This window comes from Bison bison, unplaced genomic scaffold (assembly GCF_000754665.1).
Source record: "Bison bison bison isolate TAMUID 2011002044 unplaced genomic scaffold, Bison_UMD1.0 scf7180017861855, whole genome shotgun sequence".
In the NCBI taxonomy this organism is placed as follows: domain Eukaryota; kingdom Metazoa; phylum Chordata; class Mammalia; order Artiodactyla; family Bovidae; genus Bison; species Bison bison.
The window spans coordinates 500613-519056 of NW_011492427.1; the positions used below are offsets into that span (position 1 = coordinate 500613).

General features: G+C 37.1%; 1 protein-coding gene across 3 annotated transcripts in view; it reads right to left on the minus strand.

Moving 5' to 3' along the window:
- Positions 1 to 14: 14 nt before the first annotated feature.
- Positions 15 to 18444, minus strand: part of SMG1 (SMG1 phosphatidylinositol 3-kinase-related kinase) — a 99458-nt gene continuing 81028 nt past the window's right edge. For all 3 annotated transcript variants that reach the window (XM_010832640.1, XM_010832641.1, XM_010832642.1), the window contains 12 exons: positions 16279 to 16429; positions 15986 to 16175; positions 15337 to 15806; positions 12811 to 12948; positions 11392 to 11544; positions 10498 to 10677; positions 9488 to 9715; positions 8526 to 8737; positions 8260 to 8366; positions 6820 to 6999; positions 6626 to 6732; positions 15 to 4596 (listed from right to left, as the gene is read on the minus strand). In XM_010832640.1, coding sequence (XP_010830942.1) covers positions 4519 to 4596; positions 6626 to 6732; positions 6820 to 6999; positions 8260 to 8366; positions 8526 to 8737; positions 9488 to 9715; positions 10498 to 10677; positions 11392 to 11544; positions 12811 to 12948; positions 15337 to 15806; positions 15986 to 16175; positions 16279 to 16429 — 2194 coding nt within the window. In that variant the 3' untranslated portion in view covers positions 15 to 4518. The remainder of the gene's footprint in view (positions 4597 to 6625; positions 6733 to 6819; positions 7000 to 8259; positions 8367 to 8525; positions 8738 to 9487; positions 9716 to 10497; positions 10678 to 11391; positions 11545 to 12810; positions 12949 to 15336; positions 15807 to 15985; positions 16176 to 16278; positions 16430 to 18444) is intronic.

The window sequence follows — 18444 nt, forward strand, 5'->3', positions numbered from 1 at the left end:
GAGCTTAAATGCTACGTCTTTTAAGACTTTATTTTCTGAAAAACAGATATTTCATACAATCTTTGCCATGTTAATGCAGATATGCACAAAGTAGGCCATGTACTTTTGTTTTCCAAAAGATGCATTATGAGCATTTTCAGGAAGCTGGTGTGATTTATTCAACTTTTAATCTTAAATACAATCACAAAATTATATCCATCAGGAGGCATTGCAACCTTTTGTACAGAGAAGCCACTTTTATTTATACAGTGTTACTAAGAACAAGGAAGATTCAGTTCAACTCAATTTGCTCTTATATAATAGGGGTAAAGTAAATTAACAAGTGAAGTATGGTGTTGCCATTGACATTACAGGTGGAAATACAAGGAAAATTTAAACCAGAAAATAAAAGAACTTTAAACAGGAGCTGAAACTTGGACTGTCAAGGAAAAAAAAAAGCCTGTTTTGAAAGACATACATTCTGCAAGTCTGCATTTCAGAACATTCAGTTAAATTTATCATCTTCCAAAGTCAAGCTAATTTTATGACATTTTTACAATAGCACAACAAACAGCTTTTTCCCTAGTAAGCCCAAATTCCCATGGAAAGCAAGAGGCTAAATGGTTCATGTTGTACAACTAACCACTGAACCTATAAAGCTTCTCTCAATTGCAGTTCATTTGCCCTTTTGTAAAAAAGAGATGGTGATATTGTTACCCAGGCCTTAAAAAAAAGCAGGAAAAGTGCAACAAACCCTTCTGGGTTCATAATACAGTGGATTTTCTTCCTCAGTGTTTGGAAAATTTATAATGCTAGTTTTTCCCCATAGGAGGAATCTTTCTAATACAACCCAAATAGTGAAAAAAATCTGCCTTCTTTAAGCGATCCTTTAATTAACATAGTCTACCTCCTAGAGTTGAGGGGAAAAGTCCTAGCTCTAAATTACTGGCATTTACAAGCTCAAGATACAGAATGGAAGGGCACTGGTTTTCATATATATCTGGTTTTATGTAAAACAAAGGTACCTTCAATGTGCTAACAGAAAAACATTCATTGATTTTTTTATGTATATGAACAAAAGCTAGATTGTAGATGCCTTCTTTAATAGGAAAAGAACTGGGAGAAAAGAAGAACCAGCTCCTTTGATTTTAGTACTGCCAAAACAAGTAAGCCCCCAGAGTAATTACAAATATGTAGAGGAAAATAGGCCAGGAAGACTTTTCAATTCAAAGTACTGCCTATATCACAACAGATTTAAAAGGACCTAAGATTGCACATCAACTCTAATATTTGGCTGTACTTGCATTGCCCTGCTTGGAATTTTTTAATGGCTCTTTCCTTAAATTTCACACATCAGAACAACCACAATTAAAAACAAAAACAATGCAGATAACACCAAACATTGGACATTAAGAACACTACATACGACAGAATAGAGGCAAGTGTTAAGGGCAGAAGTGATGGAAGTTTTTCTTTGTATTACAAACCCTCAACCCTGAACCTGGGGTTTGGGCTCTAAAAGAGCAATTTAGGGGAGCAGATCAAGAGCTTGATTATCAGTTCTCACACAGAAACGTCACATATCTCAAACAACTCACAAGTGTCAGGCACAGAAGAATAATCATCTAACAAACTATGTGAAGAACTCATGACCAGAAATAAAGAGATACTGCAAGACACATCAAAGAAACAGAGTAAAAGAGAAATACAGACAGCTCCATAGACTACTAAGCCTCCACAGCTTTATAGAGAAATCAACTAAAATTCAGGCAATTCTAGAAAATTATAGACAGCAAAACACTTACGATAAACTTCCGTTTCAAGGGTACTTCAAATTGTAGAAGTTTTAAGTTATTCTGTACCCCTGAATCTTAAGAAGGGTGGGGGGAGCACGAGAGTGTGAGAGTACAGAAGTCGGATGGGGAGGAAGAGGGAGAAGGAAGGTGGGAGAGGGGATGGGGGACAGGAGGAGGGAAGGTGGAGCAGACCCCTGGTTTGCCACAGGTATTTCTGTATTATCAAAAATGCATGACTTCATAACCATAGCACTCTGAACTTCACATTTTAAAAGATAATCACCAAAATACAGACCTGTCTTCTGAATCTGCTGTATGACCAAAGCTTTTTACTCCTGATTAAATCTCTTAACTGTTGAGTTCTCTTGTAAACAGTTCAAAATGACAAGGCTACTTGTCAAATGACTTCCCCAGAAGCAGCCAGAGTACAGACTGAGGTCTTATTGTCCAGAATGCAGCAAAGAGCAAGCTTTGAAGTCATCAATCATATCTGCCCTACAACCAAATATGTATATGTCACACTATTCTCTGAGGGATCATTTTAAAATAAAAGTGATGGATAATTTAGCAGAGGCACATGTTTTTTTATGTAAAGCTGTTTTTTTTTGCTAGGATAAGGTGCCAGGTACCTCTGAAGCCTGAAATTCACAGGCAATAAAATTCGCCTATTTCATTTTTCTTCTTTACCAACAAAAAGGCAATTTCTGATTACTGTCTATAAGGATAAACTAGTGTGAACTGGTTTTATCATTGTAATAAAAGTTTTTCCTTGTGACAAAGAATGTTGTTGAAAGACTAATCTTGAAACAGCAGAGGTAATCAAGTGATGAGTGCAACAGCCTCTAGGAAATAAAGCAGTGTGCAAAACACAGTATGGCATTATTATTCAGTTAGGTTGTTTTGATTGTGAAAATAAGGTTCAAAATGAATGAAGAAAGTAAAATTTGATGCACTAGTTTCCTTAACTTGCCATTAGACACATGGGTACTCAAAAATATCACCTTTCTTATAATACCTGTCAAAGTATTAAAAGAGCACTGATACTGAAATGCATTCTCCCATGAGTATTTAAGGATTACAGATTAATGTGGCAATCAGAATACAGCAAAGGCCAGAACTATGTGAAATTTTTCCTTAATTTCTTTCAAGTTTGTCTGTGAAGACTGGCAACTAGAAAGTGATCATAGCCCTAATCTCTAAATTGCAGGGAAAATGTACTCGATCAAGATTTTAATCCTCTTCTACTCTGTGTTGATACGTGATTTTAGGAATCCTATTCTAGTCTGGATTTTTATTTTGGATCAACAGTTGAGCTTACACAGTACTGAAATGCAATGCTAAATTTAAGGAAACCTTGATCATGAATTCACTACTGAACTATTAAAACTGTGCAAAAATTAAAGTACTTCACACACTAATAATGGAACTTAATAAAAGATGTTGGTTCTTACTTTTTGCTGATGTTTCATGTATATGTCCTAAAAGGCCAGGTAAACTAAAGCACTTTTAATTTACACCTTGTAAACTGTAAATTAAAAGTATCAAATGAGAAAACTGAATTAAAAAAACATTTCACTCTACCTCCACCAGAACATCACTTTATTGTTAATCTGCCATCAACAATGTAAAACTCTTAATAGGTACTCTATCCTGGTTTTTAAAAAGGTAAAAGATTACATTGGATTAGCTACTTTCTATGAAGATACTACAGCAATCACAGAAGAGGGAAATTTGAATGACCTCCCAAAAATGTACACTATAAGCAAAGGGGAGTGTACATTAAATCAAATGTCTGTTAGATTCATTACTTTTGAATGCACAGTGACAATTCTGGAAACTGTACATGATAGAATCACAGAAATGACTTAAATAACCAGAATTACATTTTGTATGTGATCATCAGACCTTTAAACAATCCTTGCATTTTCCGTGTTATCAGTGGTTTTGGAAAATTTTCTGTTTATCACTCCAAATATAAGTTAACAGCATCAAGATGAAGTATATGAAATATAAGGATTGAAATAAAAGTGAATGCGAAAGATGGCTAATCTACTAGATCAGGTAAAGGGGGAAATGGGCAGATGGAGGGGGATGGGGAGGACGACGATGGGGTGGGTTTTTTTCCCTTCATTTCAGAAGTAAGTTCTTCCAATGTAGTGTATCTGTTACATAGCTCTCCTTCTTCAGTCCATTTCTGAAATTCATATCTCATAGCCTTTTTTTGTACTTATTGGTCAACCCGACCAGTACTGTTGCTAAGCAACAAGTGTTATGCAAGAATCTGAATGCATCAAATCTTCCTTGGCTGTGATTTCTTCGCGGCCCCAGTTTCCTCTTGTTTCTGAGCTGGGTTTTTTTCCTGGATTGTACACACGGGGTCAGGTGGAATGGAGTTCCAAATCACTGTGCTCCGCGGCATCCCGATCTCTTTCTGCAGCTAACCTCCTGACACGTCTGCAGCTGTTCTGTGGCAGAAAGACAATCTCCGTGTTCAGGCGGTGAGCTTGCTTGCTTTCTTTCACCCTTGACCCTGGGGTTGCAGGCCATGGTGTTGGGCGTATCCCTGAGTGCAGCTGTCCTGCAGGATTCACTTCCCTAGCGCACCGAGATTTCCTAGGTTTCCTCAGAGTAAGCCCCCAGTTGCATCACCACCGACTGTGGTGTGGCTTTGGATGCCTGAGGCTGAGTTGATTCTGGTGGATGTCTGACCTCGCTTAACCAGACTCATCTACTGTCTTGCCATTCATACCCAGGCTGTCCAACCTTCATACAGCTGAGCCAAGTTATCTAGATTAGTTGCTTCCTTAATGACATAGTCAACCTGTAAAAATGGGCAGGACAGAATTTAAAGCCATTTAAAACTTGAAACAGCATGATTCATATCTGAGTTACATGAACTGTTTAAGTTTCTAATCACCCAAATTAATTACCCAAAGATGTGCAGTTGTCATGGTGGGAAGAAGTTAAATAATCTGAGCTTCCCTCCTAATTCTGTAACTTACAAATGTGTGCCTTGGGAAAGTCACAATCCCCTTTGAGCCTTACAAATCCTTAGATGGAGAGAGAGTGCCACTGACCTCACAGGTGTTCTTGGGATTAAACATGTGAATTCACTGGACAAATGCTTAGGTGAATTGAAAAGTGCCCAGAAGATTCTGGAACAGTTTCATACTCAGCAAACATCTGCTGATTCTGACGCAGTTAAATATTCTTTTACAGTAAGAGATATGATCATTTCTCTATCCAGAGCATCCATCAGGGTCCAATTATATAGTAAATGCTCACTCTATGGCTGCTGAATTATAACTTACAACAGTTCTTTGTGTGCAAAGAACTCTATACTTTCCCTACTCCTGTGAGCCACTTAACATTTTTTTATATAAAACTTAACTATCAGAATAAAAAGCACAATAGCTAAGCATCCTTCAAAAAAAAATGGACAGAGACCTAAGATGTAGTCATGAAAACACACAACCCATTAACCTACCAGAAAATTTCTGAAGCAAAGATACCCCTAGACCCAGAACACTGTCCAGGATTTTTGACAAATTTGACACACCCTCTCTAAAGAATGACTCTTAACCAAGAAGAGCTTAAGCTCAGATCCAATGTAGAGATCTAACAGTGTTTAAAACTTTAAAAAAAATTGCTGATGTGAATTGTGGATGCCAAGCCATTAGAAAATAGGGTATTCACAAGTCTCAGATTTTTACCCTACCCCACAGAAGAAAAAGCAAATGTGTAATGGAGAATTCAGGAGAACATTACCCTTGACTAAGTGCTCTAACTTAATAACAAAGATGGCACAAACAGACACACATTCAATGATGTAAAATTCTAAGAACACATCACTGGCAAAGTAGTCTTGCCAAAAATGCTATGATATAAGGAAAATATCAGACAAATATAAACTGAGGCACATTCTGCAAACCAAGTGGTCTGGACACATAAAAAATTTAAATGTCATAAAAGAAAAGGCTCAGGAACTGTTCTAGACATTAAAAGGAAATTAAAACTGGAACAAGTATATAAACTTCAGGATAAGCTTTGACTAAATTCTGTATGGGTGAGGGTGGCTAAGTAAAAAAGGATATCTGAAGATAACTGGAGAAACCTAAATATGGACTCAATGGTGGATAGCAGTCAACGTTAACACCAGTGTTAAGTTTTCTGAAGCTGATAATTTTATAATTGTATCGTAGCTATATATCATGGCTATATATTATTACAATGTTTTGTTTGGGAGACAAAGTACTTAGGGCAAGAAGTGTTACACAGAAAGATTAGGCAAATATAAGAATATTAATAACTGACTTGCCAATTCTAGGCAAGGAATATGTAATACATGAGCATTCCTATAACATTTCTGAAGTTTGAAACTTTTCAAAATAAACAGCTGTGGGCAAAAGAATTCATTCCTGAATTTATATATACAATTTTAATAATGATAAAATTTCAGAGTAATAACTTCAGACCAACTGACACCCAGGAACACTTTACAGATTATTTATAGATACTACTGACACCGAAAGTGTCACCCTCATATCATTAGAAACCTTCACATAGCTCTCTCTAACACGCAAACTAATAGTCTTCTCTTGGAAGAGAAAGGGTCAAGCAACACCTCAAATTTTGGTTAAAAGAGGACTGGGTTGAAAGGAAAGTGTTAACAGGCTAGAGTTAGAGTTGACAATCTAGGAGCTGTGTTATTCAAAATCTTCTGAGGCCTGAAAATAGATTTAAATTCCTTATTTCTCGATATGCCACCGAAGATGGGGATGATGGAATCTTTAAACCTATACTGCTTCAGCAGCATTAAAATATGTAGCTCAAGTTTAAAAGATGGTCACCTGTTCAGCAACTGACATCCTCCTATTCGGATCAACATCTCGGCCCTCTAGCTTGGCTTTCACTCTCTTCCACACACTCACCGCATACGAGTTTCTCTCCTGCACAGCTGTGAAGCAATGGAGACATGTATAAGTCAAGCCACCACTGAGTATTAATATTTAATATTTAAGGTGTCCTTATTTTAACTAATTACCTTTTCCAGTCTTAGGGTCTCTGACGGCCTTTTTAGGACTACAAGCAACACTCTTGCCAGTTCCCGGAACGGTGCTCGGTGGGGTATCTGCTGATGTAGCTAGGTTTTTCTGAATCAGCTTTCTAGCGTTCTGTGACATGACATCAGGCTGAGTCTTCTGGCCAGTGTTGCTTCGGACTGCTACAGAGAGCAAGTTGGTAGCTCAATGTACAGGTAAACAGCAAACGGGCAAGCAGGGCAGTTCTGTTTCAATCATCAACTGCAAATGGACAAGCCCTGATACTAGATGTGACATTACAACCTTAAAGTCCTTATCCCTTAAAATGAAAGCTCTTCACCTAAAAAGACAGTTTAAACAGCTGCTAAGTCGCTTCAGTTGTGTCCGACTCTGTGTGACCCCACAGACGGCAGCCCACCAGGCTCCTCTGTCCATGGGATTTTCCAGGCAAGAGTACTGGAGTGGGGTGCCATTGCCTTCTCCCATTTAAACAGCTAGATGTGGCAAAAGGCGAGGAAAGTTACATTCACAGAATGATACATTTGCATACATGTGTGCATGCACACAGAGAAGTCAACAAATACACAGTGGTTTTGTCTCTAGTTGGAAAGCAACTACAGATTTTTCTATTAATTAATTTTCCGTATTTCCCTAACAGACATGTATTTTGTAATCATAGACAGTATTTAAACACACAGTATTTTTTTCCTCTAATCTCTAACATAAATACTTTTAAAATTAAGGCAAAATCTGTTCAGTTTGAAATATGACAAGAAATTAGGGAAACCCTTTATTTACTTAGATAATTAATGTTTTATGGGAGTATAGTTGATTTACAATGTTGTGTTAGTTTCTGCTGTACAGCAAAGTGAATCAGTTATACCACTCTTCTTTAGGTTCTGTTCCCATATAGGTCATTACACAGTGCTGAATAGAGGTCCCTGTGCTATACAGTAGGTTCTTGTTATCTATTTTATGTACAGTAGTGTGTATATGTCAACCCCAATCTCCCAATTTACCCCCTCCTTGGTAACTATAAGTTTGTTTTACATCTGTGACATAATCTGTTTTTCTAAATAGGTTTATTAGGGAAAACCTTTAAAAAGATGATGACTATAAACATGTTTGTTGTTGTTTATTTTCTAAGTCCTGTCTGACTCTTTTGCGACCCCACAGTCTAAAGCCTGTCAGAGGCCTCTGTCCATGGGATTTCCCAGGCAAGAATATTGGAGTGCACTGCCATTCCCTTCTCCAAGGGATCTTCCTGACCCAGGGATAGAACCCATGTCTCCTGCTTCTCCTGCATTGGCAGGTGGATTCTTTACCGCCTGAGCCACCAGGGAAGCCCAATAAACATATTAGATGCTCTTTAACATCTTAGCATGTATGTGTAGATTATCAACAGGTCAAGATACAGGTTTTTCTGAATACAGGAGTCTTACCTGCAGCAAAGGATGGTTGATAAGTAGCAGACGATGTTGGACTCGAACATTCATTTGTTGCATCGGTGACTAAGGGTGATGCAAAACTCACTAAATTATTATACACACTGAAATACAAAATAAAATGACTCATTTATGAAATGCTTCAGCAAATAGCTATTTATAAGTACGAACAAAACTGAAAAAAATATTAAATTAAATATACAAAACTTACTTTACCACATGTTTTGCTTACATTTTAAATTCAGGCCTGAAAGCATTCTTACCTCTGACTTTGCGTTTTCAGTTCTTTCAAGGTGGGAGTTATTTCCTGGAGCATTTCAACATGTTCTTGACTTCGAACCTGACCCATGGCTTGGACTAATGTAAACAGCACTGTCTGAATGTTGTCTTGCCATGATTTATATTCACCCAAGAACTGCCTAACACTGTTCTCATAGGGAACATCTTCACCATCTGCCAGAGCGGCTTCTTCATCCTAGAATCAACATGTTAATGATTAAGAAAAATGGTATTTGTTTTAGTATTACTCTTCAGACTAATAAGTGGCTTTTTAGTATCAATGTATTTAATCTGCTTATTACAATTTATTAATAACTTCTTTTCAATAGGAATCTTGTTTCCAGCACAAATAAAAACTCCAACTAAAAAGAAATCCAGGGACTTCCCTGGCAGTCCAGTGGTTAGGACTCCATGCTTCCACTGCAGGGGGGAACATGGGTTTGATCCCTGGTTGAGGTCCCACAAGCCATATGATACAACCAAAAACAAAAAAACTCAAAAAGTAAATGATCTACTGTTTTGTGATAATAAAGCCTTTTCTGAGGACTGTTTCCTTACTATCTAGATTCTATACAATACTGGAGAGAAGAGGCAATATTTCATTTATTTTGGAAGCAAACTATATGATTTGAGTTGGGAGCCAGAAGAGAAGTTAGAAATCTAAATACTCTGTGAGACTAAGTTCAAGTTTCAGCTCTTCTATAAGTTATGTGACTTTGTATAAATTAGTTTCTCTAAGCCCCAGTTTCTCTGTGTACAGAATCAGAATACTATTTACTACCTGCTTAAAAAAAAACAGTTGACAGCTGATGAAAACACAAATAAACTCAGTGACAAACCAGAAATATGACCCTGGAGAAATTAGGTTTTTTTCTCATGAATAAAACTCTTTTGTAATTTTATAAAAGGGGGGAGAGTAATTATGTGTCAATGGTATTAATCTTACCTTGGCCATTGCTTTCAGGAGATGTTTGACATCTCCAAGCTGCCGGTTATGGCCAGTGAGCACAGTCTTTATATTATCAACCAGATTCTGAATTGTTTCACAGACTGTTTCTATCTGTTGCTCTTTCTCTGTCTGAATTGCTCTCTGAGTAGACATATCCTGGGTCAGTTGTTTGTGTGCTGACAAAAGCCACTCAGAGCTGCCAATAGGATGTTCAAGAGTCGTGTCCTAAAGAGAATAAGGGTTTGTTTGATTTTAAGAATCAGCCAGAAAAATATAAGATTCTTTTCCTCAACATCATATCAAAAGATAATCGTAACTCAAGTTGATACAAAGAACCTTAGTTGCTGAGTCATGAATTAATTCACTAGAAAAGTGTTTTCTTAAAAATTTAAATAAATTTTTAGAAATACTTGATAATTTAAACAATCTACAAAATACAAACTAAGATTTTTACTTTTCTGCCTAATTATACAGGGAACAAACGCTTAAAGTTTAAAACCTAAGAAAATATATTTGGAGTAACAAACATGACACACAGGTAGGACCCCAGGCACTGTAAGTAACTCTTTAAAATAAAACCAGGGTGTCCTAATACATAGTCTAAAGCCTTCCCACAAAGTAGAAATGCTGAATTTATTAACTTGATATTCCAGCATTCGTCCTCCACTAGCCCTCTGTCTGCTATCCTACTTTCCAAAGTGCATCTGAGTCATTTGCTACACATTATCTCTCTCCTTCCCTAGGAACCCCTACAGTGATTCTACTTATAGCTCTACTTATAGCTCTGAGAGTTCTTTTCACTTTTTCATTTCATTCACTGTATTATTTGTATAAATAAGTTCCTTTGGGGATAAAAGAAAGATTTAGTCATCCTTGAATTCTTCACAATATCTCATATACAGTACATGCTCAATAAATGTAGACTAGTGAATATATTGATTTTGAGAGCATATAGTTGGTCTTATTTAAATTACCAAATCTATTCACTCCCAAGAATCAAGACTTACCACCCTCTGTAATAAACGAAGCTCTAACTCAGAGACTGAACTGTTAAACTGTGATGCAAATGAACACATTTGCTGACACCGTTTGATTAGTTCAAATAATGCAGCATCCAGGTTTAAGGCTTCTGCAGTTCTAGTTCGTAAACTTTCAAAATGAATGATATTGCTGCAGAGGAAAGTGACCTGTGAAGAGGAAAAAGAGTGGAACCATCACAATGAGGAAAAAAAATTGCAATTAATGAAAGAAAAATAATACTACCTATTCATTTCCAGAATTTAGGACCAGGTCCTGAAAATGTATGAATGTATGACTCTCAGACCCACTTCTTATAAAAGCTGTAAATAAATTAACACTTTTAGGTTGATGCTGTCAAGTCTGAGAAGGCCAAAAAGCACCTAAGTAAAGTTAGGTAAACACATCTTCTGCATGATTCTTTTTTAACACAAATTTTACTCCATAAAAAAACTGTTATCATATTCAGCTTAAATTTGTTTGTGCTATATCTAAATTCCAATCTGAAATGCTCCCCCCTTCTGCTTCTACTCCTACATAATTTTACCATTTAGATCAGAAAACACTAACTGCTTATTTGACAATATTAAGGACATCTTTCAAGGTACAGTAATAGTATTGTGATTATGTTACTAACTAGTTCTCATCTTATATATACATACTGAAATATTTACAGATAAAATGATATAATATTTGAGATTACCATTAAATTTAGGGTAGGGAGTATACAGAAAATAAAGTAGGACTTAAGTTGACAATTATTAAATTCTGGTAATGGATATATGGGATATGGGAATCATATTAGTTCAATGTTGTGCCTGATTATATAATGAGTTATATTATCCTGTAACTGAAAATAAGATGGCACACACAGGTGCCCATACCTGACTTGCTCTTTGGCTCTCCTTAAGGACAAGATTTCTTCTTTCAGCTATTGTTGCTTCAAAATCCTGTAGTACAGGTGCCAGTGCAGGGTTGGCACCACCTGCCCATTTGAGTCGCTGTTCAATACTTGCTTCAAGTGCTGCCAGTTTCTCCTATAAAAGCCAGCAGAATCTCAGTGAATAGGACTCCACTTCCTATCTGTTGAGCATTTTATATGAATAAGAGAGATTCAAAAGAAATAGGATGGCATAAGTAACTTAGAAAATATCTTTAACAAACTGTCACCTTTTGGAATTAATCTTGACTTCATATAGAGTATTTAAGACTAAACATATCTGAGAAGGCAAGGACTGGCTTTCAGTTTATTTTGCAGAAAGAAGTTTCATTTTCATTTCTAAATAGTCTTTAAAAAAAAACAAAACCCTGTCATACCAAATTCCCACTGCACTATATATGCTATCTATGAGAAAGTCCATTTATATCTTTGATTGTAAAAGATGAAAATCAGATTCCCACAAATGGAAACATTCATGAATAATGGTAAAAAATCCAGCCAGATTATCACAATACAAAGGTTTTACATAACAAAGTTGCTTCATTATGTACTCAACATTTCAAGTGGCGGAGTTCCCATTCATACTTTTCGCCCCCCCACCCGCTCACACACAGACACCTCTAGAATCAGAAAGGGCATGAGTTCAATCTCTAAAGTGAAAACTAGGACTAATATGCTGTAGAGAAAAGGTATTTCAATCTTCAAAGAAGTGAGCTCAAGAAAAGTTCTATTAAAAATTTAAAAAATATTATTACAGTGATTGTAATTATACTAATATTAAACTATAAAAACAGAAAAATGTCAGTTACTACTGAATATATAAGAATACCAGAGATGTATATAAAACCATCATCAAGACCAGTTTCTCTTGTTGAAAAAAAGGTGAGATTAAATATTTTGCTGATGTGACCCAAAAATAGTCAAAAATGATGGTTTAGAAAAATGTTCTGCTGCTTTTGATATCACAAAATTCCATTAACTACACAATAGAAGGAAGATAGAACTAAACTTCATGGATATTAATAATATGCCAAACTTTCAGAAAACAAATTTGGTATTCAAGTTTTTACCATTACCAACGTTAATGTATAATGGCACAGTAATAGCCATTAAAAATTCTTAAATAGTTCATTAAAAATTTGAAATATTTAGTATGTCTGTATTCTTGGTTCAAAATATACTGCTAAGATTCAGTTACTTTGGAAGATAAGAAAAAAAAGACACAAATTAAAAATAAAAGTGAAAAAGGTATTAAAGTTCCTGTGACTTAAAAGCCAAGGACAGACTGAACAGAGCACTTCACCACAGTAGAGATCATTTCTAAAAGTAAGATGTGCCAGAAGGAGGAAATGACAAAACGTACCTGAACTGTTGCAATTGAAGTTTCAATCTGGCTCAGAGTATGGAGTTTCTTTTTCATGCTGGTTAATATGGCAGAACGAGGGGGAGGTGTGACAGACATGGCTTGTGGTCTATTGATAAGGAGATCTTCATGCTGCCACTGTTCAAAGAAAAAGAAATGTAACAAAGTAAGCAGGGGAAAAAACCAAGAGAGGGGAAGTGACATTAGGGGAAGGACTGGGGGAGGTGGTAAAAAGTCCAGGTGCAGCAGGGCAGGGTGGGCAGGGAAGAGTAACAGAAACACAGTAAAAGAATTAACCAGATGGAAAATTTCCTGAGGTAGAGAATGGCTGATAAATTTCTTGGATCACGGATATGCAGTATTTAAACAGCAATTCTGAAGGCATTTCCTAGTAAAAGTAAAAGTTTCCTACACAATCCCCCGAAAATAATCTCCAGTTCAGAGGCTGGAACAAGCACAGTAGGTAGAAGAGTTGCCCAGCATAGGAGCTAAGCAAGTAACTGAGAGAGACAATGGCAGCAGTCAGAGGAGGAGGAATTCTCCAGTGAACCTACAAGTGGCAGAATAACAGAAAGGTGCAGGTAAGTGCTGACAGGGGATCAAGCCATCTTACACGTGCATCCTGTACACTGTATGGTGGCCCCAGAAGGCCAAGGGACATCTGAGCTGAAATTTTAAAGTTATATATTGTGCTAGCTTACAATATGTTCAGATGAACAAAACTGGAAGGACTTTTATAATATTTTCCATGTAGTTGTCAACTTTTTCAATGAATAAACTCTAAAATGTATTAAATAAACCTTTCAACATTATTTTTTTGAAGTAAAATAAATGCCAAGAAAAGCCCAACATGGGGCTTTCCCTGGTGGTCTAGTGGTTAAGAATCCACTTTGCAATGCAAGGGACACTGGTCTGGGAAGATCCCACATGCTGTGGAGCAACTAAGCCTGTGCGCCACAAGTACTGAGCCTGTGCACCATAGTTACTGAAGCCTGTGTGCCTAGAGCCTGTACTCTGCAACAAGGGAAGCCACCGCAATGAGAAGCCTGTGCACCACAAATGGAGAGCAGTCCCTACTCTTCACAACTAGCGTACAGCCAACAAAGACCCAAAACAGCCAGTAAATAAAAGATTTTTTTAAATAGACGTTATTAAAAAAAAAATTCCCAATGTGCTAGATGGACTGCTAACCTATAATAAATGTAACTTCAGAATCTGAATAAATTACTTTTCTTAACTTATGACCTAAGAAACCAGCAAATTGATAAAACTGCAAAGAGAAAAATACACTGGTTCCATGTCCCACCAACTCACTCTTGGGAAGTGGCTTCAATATAAATGATACAAAGTAAACAACGTTTGGGCCAAACCAGAACCCCTGATACTACAGCCCCAGTGCTACTCCATGAGTCCACCTGTCTGAAGCTACTGACAATATACTGAAGTAAAGAAATAAGAAAAAAATCTATAATTTATACTGTGCTTATTATCTTACACAGATCACCATTTTTTTTTTCTTTTTTTAAAAAAGTGTTTTTGGCAGTGCTGGGTCTTTGCTGCTGTGCGGGCTTTTTCTAGCTGCTCAGAGTGGGGCTACTCTTGTTGCAGTGCGTGGGCTTCTCGCTGCAGTGGCTTCCCTTGTTGCAGAGCACAGGTTCCAGTGCACGCAAGCTTCAGAAGTTGCAGCACATGGGCTCAGTAGTTGTGGCACACAGTAGGTAGTTGCTCAGTAGTTAGTTACTCCAAGGCATGTGGGATCTTCCCAGACCAGGGATCAAATCTGTGTTCCCTGCATTAGCAGGCAGATACTTATCCGCTGTGTCACCAGGGAAGTCCCAGATCATCATTTTTAATCCACACAGTCATCAACCTTTAAGAGAGTACTGTCCCCATTCTACAGGTAAGGAAATCAGATCTTAAGGGAGGTTAAAGGTAAGTTCATATACCCAAATCCAAATCTATCTCACTCCCAAAGCCTGTACTTCCCCGAAACAAAGGACAAAAACAGGCTTCTTAAAAACAGTTCCCAAATGATGACAGGATGTATGTAGAGAGCTTAGAGATTCAGGGAAACAGATGTCACTTTGGAAGTAATTGAGTTAGGCAGTACACAAGGAATATATACACCTAACAAATAAATTTAATTGTTAGAAATTACATATACAGGGTGGGGGACAGGGAGGCTCAGTAGGGAGGGGATATGTGTACATGCACAGTTAATTCACTCTGTTGTACAGCAGAAATGAACACCACGTTGTAAAGCAATTATACTCCAATTAAAAGAACAAGAAATTACATTTACAAATATTTAATGATAACACTAACCATAAAACACTGATGGAAACTAATTAAAAGGACACAAACTATAAACATAAAATCACAACTCTGTAACCGAGAAATGTTACAGCAATGTTAAAGCTGTGTTTGTTCCGGGTTGGCACAATTTGGCAAGTTTAAAATGTTCTCCTCTTTATATTGTTCTACAGTAATCTCCCAGCTTACCCCTTTATGAAGGGAAATACTTACCTGAAACATGGCGATGTGCAGCTGGACACGCTGCAGGCTTGTCTTGCAGGAGGCGATGCTGGTCTCCAGCCTGCGTACCAAGTCGTGCTTCTTCCAGGCAGTGTCATAGGAGCTCGCCAGCACAGTCGCCCTGTTCATGACCAGCTGAGAGAACTTCCCGATCTGGATGTTGTGCTCCACCGCCTTCTTACACAGATCGTCAACAGAAACTTTGCTTTCAGCACCAAAATCCTTCGCCTCCACCTGCGCAATGATGTCTACCCCTAGAGCACTGATGAAGCTGCACAGTGTGAGGCCCAGGGCTTGGTTCGGGAGTCCAATCAGGAGCTGCCGCACAAAGTCAGCTGTGAATGCCTTTATTGGTTTGGCCATCTGGTCTTCACTGAAACAAGAGTTTCTAAAAAGGGTTTTCACATTGACAATCTGTACAGGCCCATTTACAGTATTCTGATCTTCAAGTGAACTTGATCCTAAAAAAGGAAATTTTTCTTTAAGTATTTCATACAATACTAAAATAAGGTGATAATGCTAACTTAAGAATTTGAAGACTTCCATGAACTTAAGATTTTAATTTACAGTTAAATTAAGCCTACTCTATCCCATTTCCCTCCAAAGTACAACTAAATCCGGCTTAAGTGTGAAATATTACCTGACAAAGTTTTAGAAAAGGTACCACAGAGCCGAAAGAACTCCTTAATTGTCTGTAGTCGTTTTAGAAAGAAGATCTCTTCCAGCACCTGTCGGTGATTATCATCATCAAAAAAATTGACCTGAGTGCTCCTGGCTTCCCGTATTATGTCAATCTTTCGCCAAGCTATAGGAATTTCCATCTTATTTAGCTATGTAAATGAAAGAAAAGAAAGTTCACTTCTCCACTCTTCAAACACGCAGCAACTACTTTACTACACTTGCATTATTCATCAAACCAGGTCAATTATTTACCTTTTCAACCAATAAGCCAAAAGCAGTCTCAACTTGGGCAAACATGCCATCAAATGCTACCAAAAGCATCTGGCCAGCTGACATTTTTGGTGTTTCATCAACTGAACCATTTCTTGGTTGGATTAATTCACCATACTGAGCATGAAGCATTCTAGAGGAAAAGAAAAAGGAGTTAAAACCATTCCTAAACAGTAATATATTTGGGGGGAAACGTTAAGATCAACAAGTCTTACAGCTAGTATGCAGAGTCTAGGAAAAAGTCTTTTTATGAAGGAAGGAGTGTTATTAGCCATTGTTCATGTGATTAAATTTTATGCAAACTGAAGTTATGACAATTTAAAAAGAACTATACAAAATATTATAGTATCTCTTTATATACAGAACGTAAGATAATCTACACTTCCAATATTAAAAAAAAAAATCAAGAGGCACACAATTCTAAAGCCGGTGGACCCAGCAAAAGTTGTCAAGTATCTTCACACTACTGTCACATGACAGAGTCAGCTACAGACAATGAATGGAAATAGCTATCCTTTTTCGCATGCTGAGTTTTGAATAATGCATAGTTTGAAGGTAGGTCTTGAGAAATTTGCTCTCACATTATAATTAACTGAAGACTTGCATTGTGTTTATGTATCCAAGTACCATGTTAAACATTTTATGTAAGTTTAGGCTATCAGAGAAATTTATAATGGAAAAAGAGCTATATGATGGTATAAAATTTTCATTTAAATTACCAAAAAGTTTCTCTAACGCAAGATACAAACAGGCTGTAGCAGAATCAAACATGAAGTCTGTCACCCAGTGCATACATGAAGTAAACATTCCTCCATTTGAGAGTAAAGGGAATCTAGATTAGACATCAAGGGAAAGTAAGGGCTGAACTTTTGTGACAAAGAAAAGTGTACAGACTTAGCATCTAACTTTTAAAATAATGCTAGGAACTTTATGATAAAGCTCCTGCACAAATAATCTCATTATTTAGCTGGCAAATGTTTATGCTATACTAATTACAGTTGTTTTTTAAATTTTATGATAAAACTAAAAGAAACATGAGAAAATAGGAAAAATTTGAATGCAGGATAAAAGAAAACATCAAGGAGTTGTTACCCTTTCTTATGAAATAAGGGCCTCTTAAGAAACTAAGTCTACATTTTAGATATACATTTCTCCTGCAGTTTAAGAATGAAAAGGTATTTGATTCAAAGTAACCAGAGAAGTACAATTTAAACAAGATTAACCAGAAGCAAAAAAAAAGGGGGGGGATGAGGGGGGCAGGATTAATCACAGTGTAGATAATTACTGAAGGTGGTAAAATGGGAGTTCATTATACTGTTCTCTCTGCTTTCTTATATCTTGTAATTTTCCCATGGGAGGAAGTATTGGGTCAATTCATTGCTACTCTCTCAATTATATTTTCTGACAGTAACTGGACAGAATGCCAAAGAAAGGGGTCCTGAATCACAAGGCACAAAGGGGCTTAGGGTTTAGCTTTAGGTACACTGCATGGCTGAAGAAACTGTTCAAGCTCTACATGTTTCAAAGTCAAACTGTTTTCCTAGATTTAAGAGTTGAGAAATACAAAGTTCAATACCTAAAACAAACTTATAAAACTTAAGCTAACAAGTGTTCACTTGAAGTGACATGTATACTCCATTAGCAAACTAAACTGGCTCAGATGCTCCCATTGAATTCCAAGTGCTGGCTTAAAAAATACCACATTCCACTTTGTGTGTGAGCACAAGTATGGTAAAAACTACAGCCCTTAAAGAATACGTATGTGTATGTAATAAAACCACACACACACACGCGCGCGCGCGCGCACACATGTAACTGGTAAAACCTGAGTAAGCTCTGTGGACTGTACCAAAGTCAACTTCATGGTGTTGCTACTGTACCACAGGTATGCAAGATGCTACAATGAAGGAGGGATGAAGGCTACATAAGACATCCCTGAGCAATGTTTTTTTTTAAAAAATACAACTTCCTATGAATCTGTAATTATTTCCAAATAAAAGGGGTTTTTTTGCTTTGGGGGGGGGTGGGGACGGGAAATGTTGTTTTGATTTTGTTTCAGCCATGCCATACGGCTTGCAGAATCTACCAGGGACTGAAACTGCACCCTTTCCAAGTGCAGAATCCTAACCACTGCATCACCAAGGAATT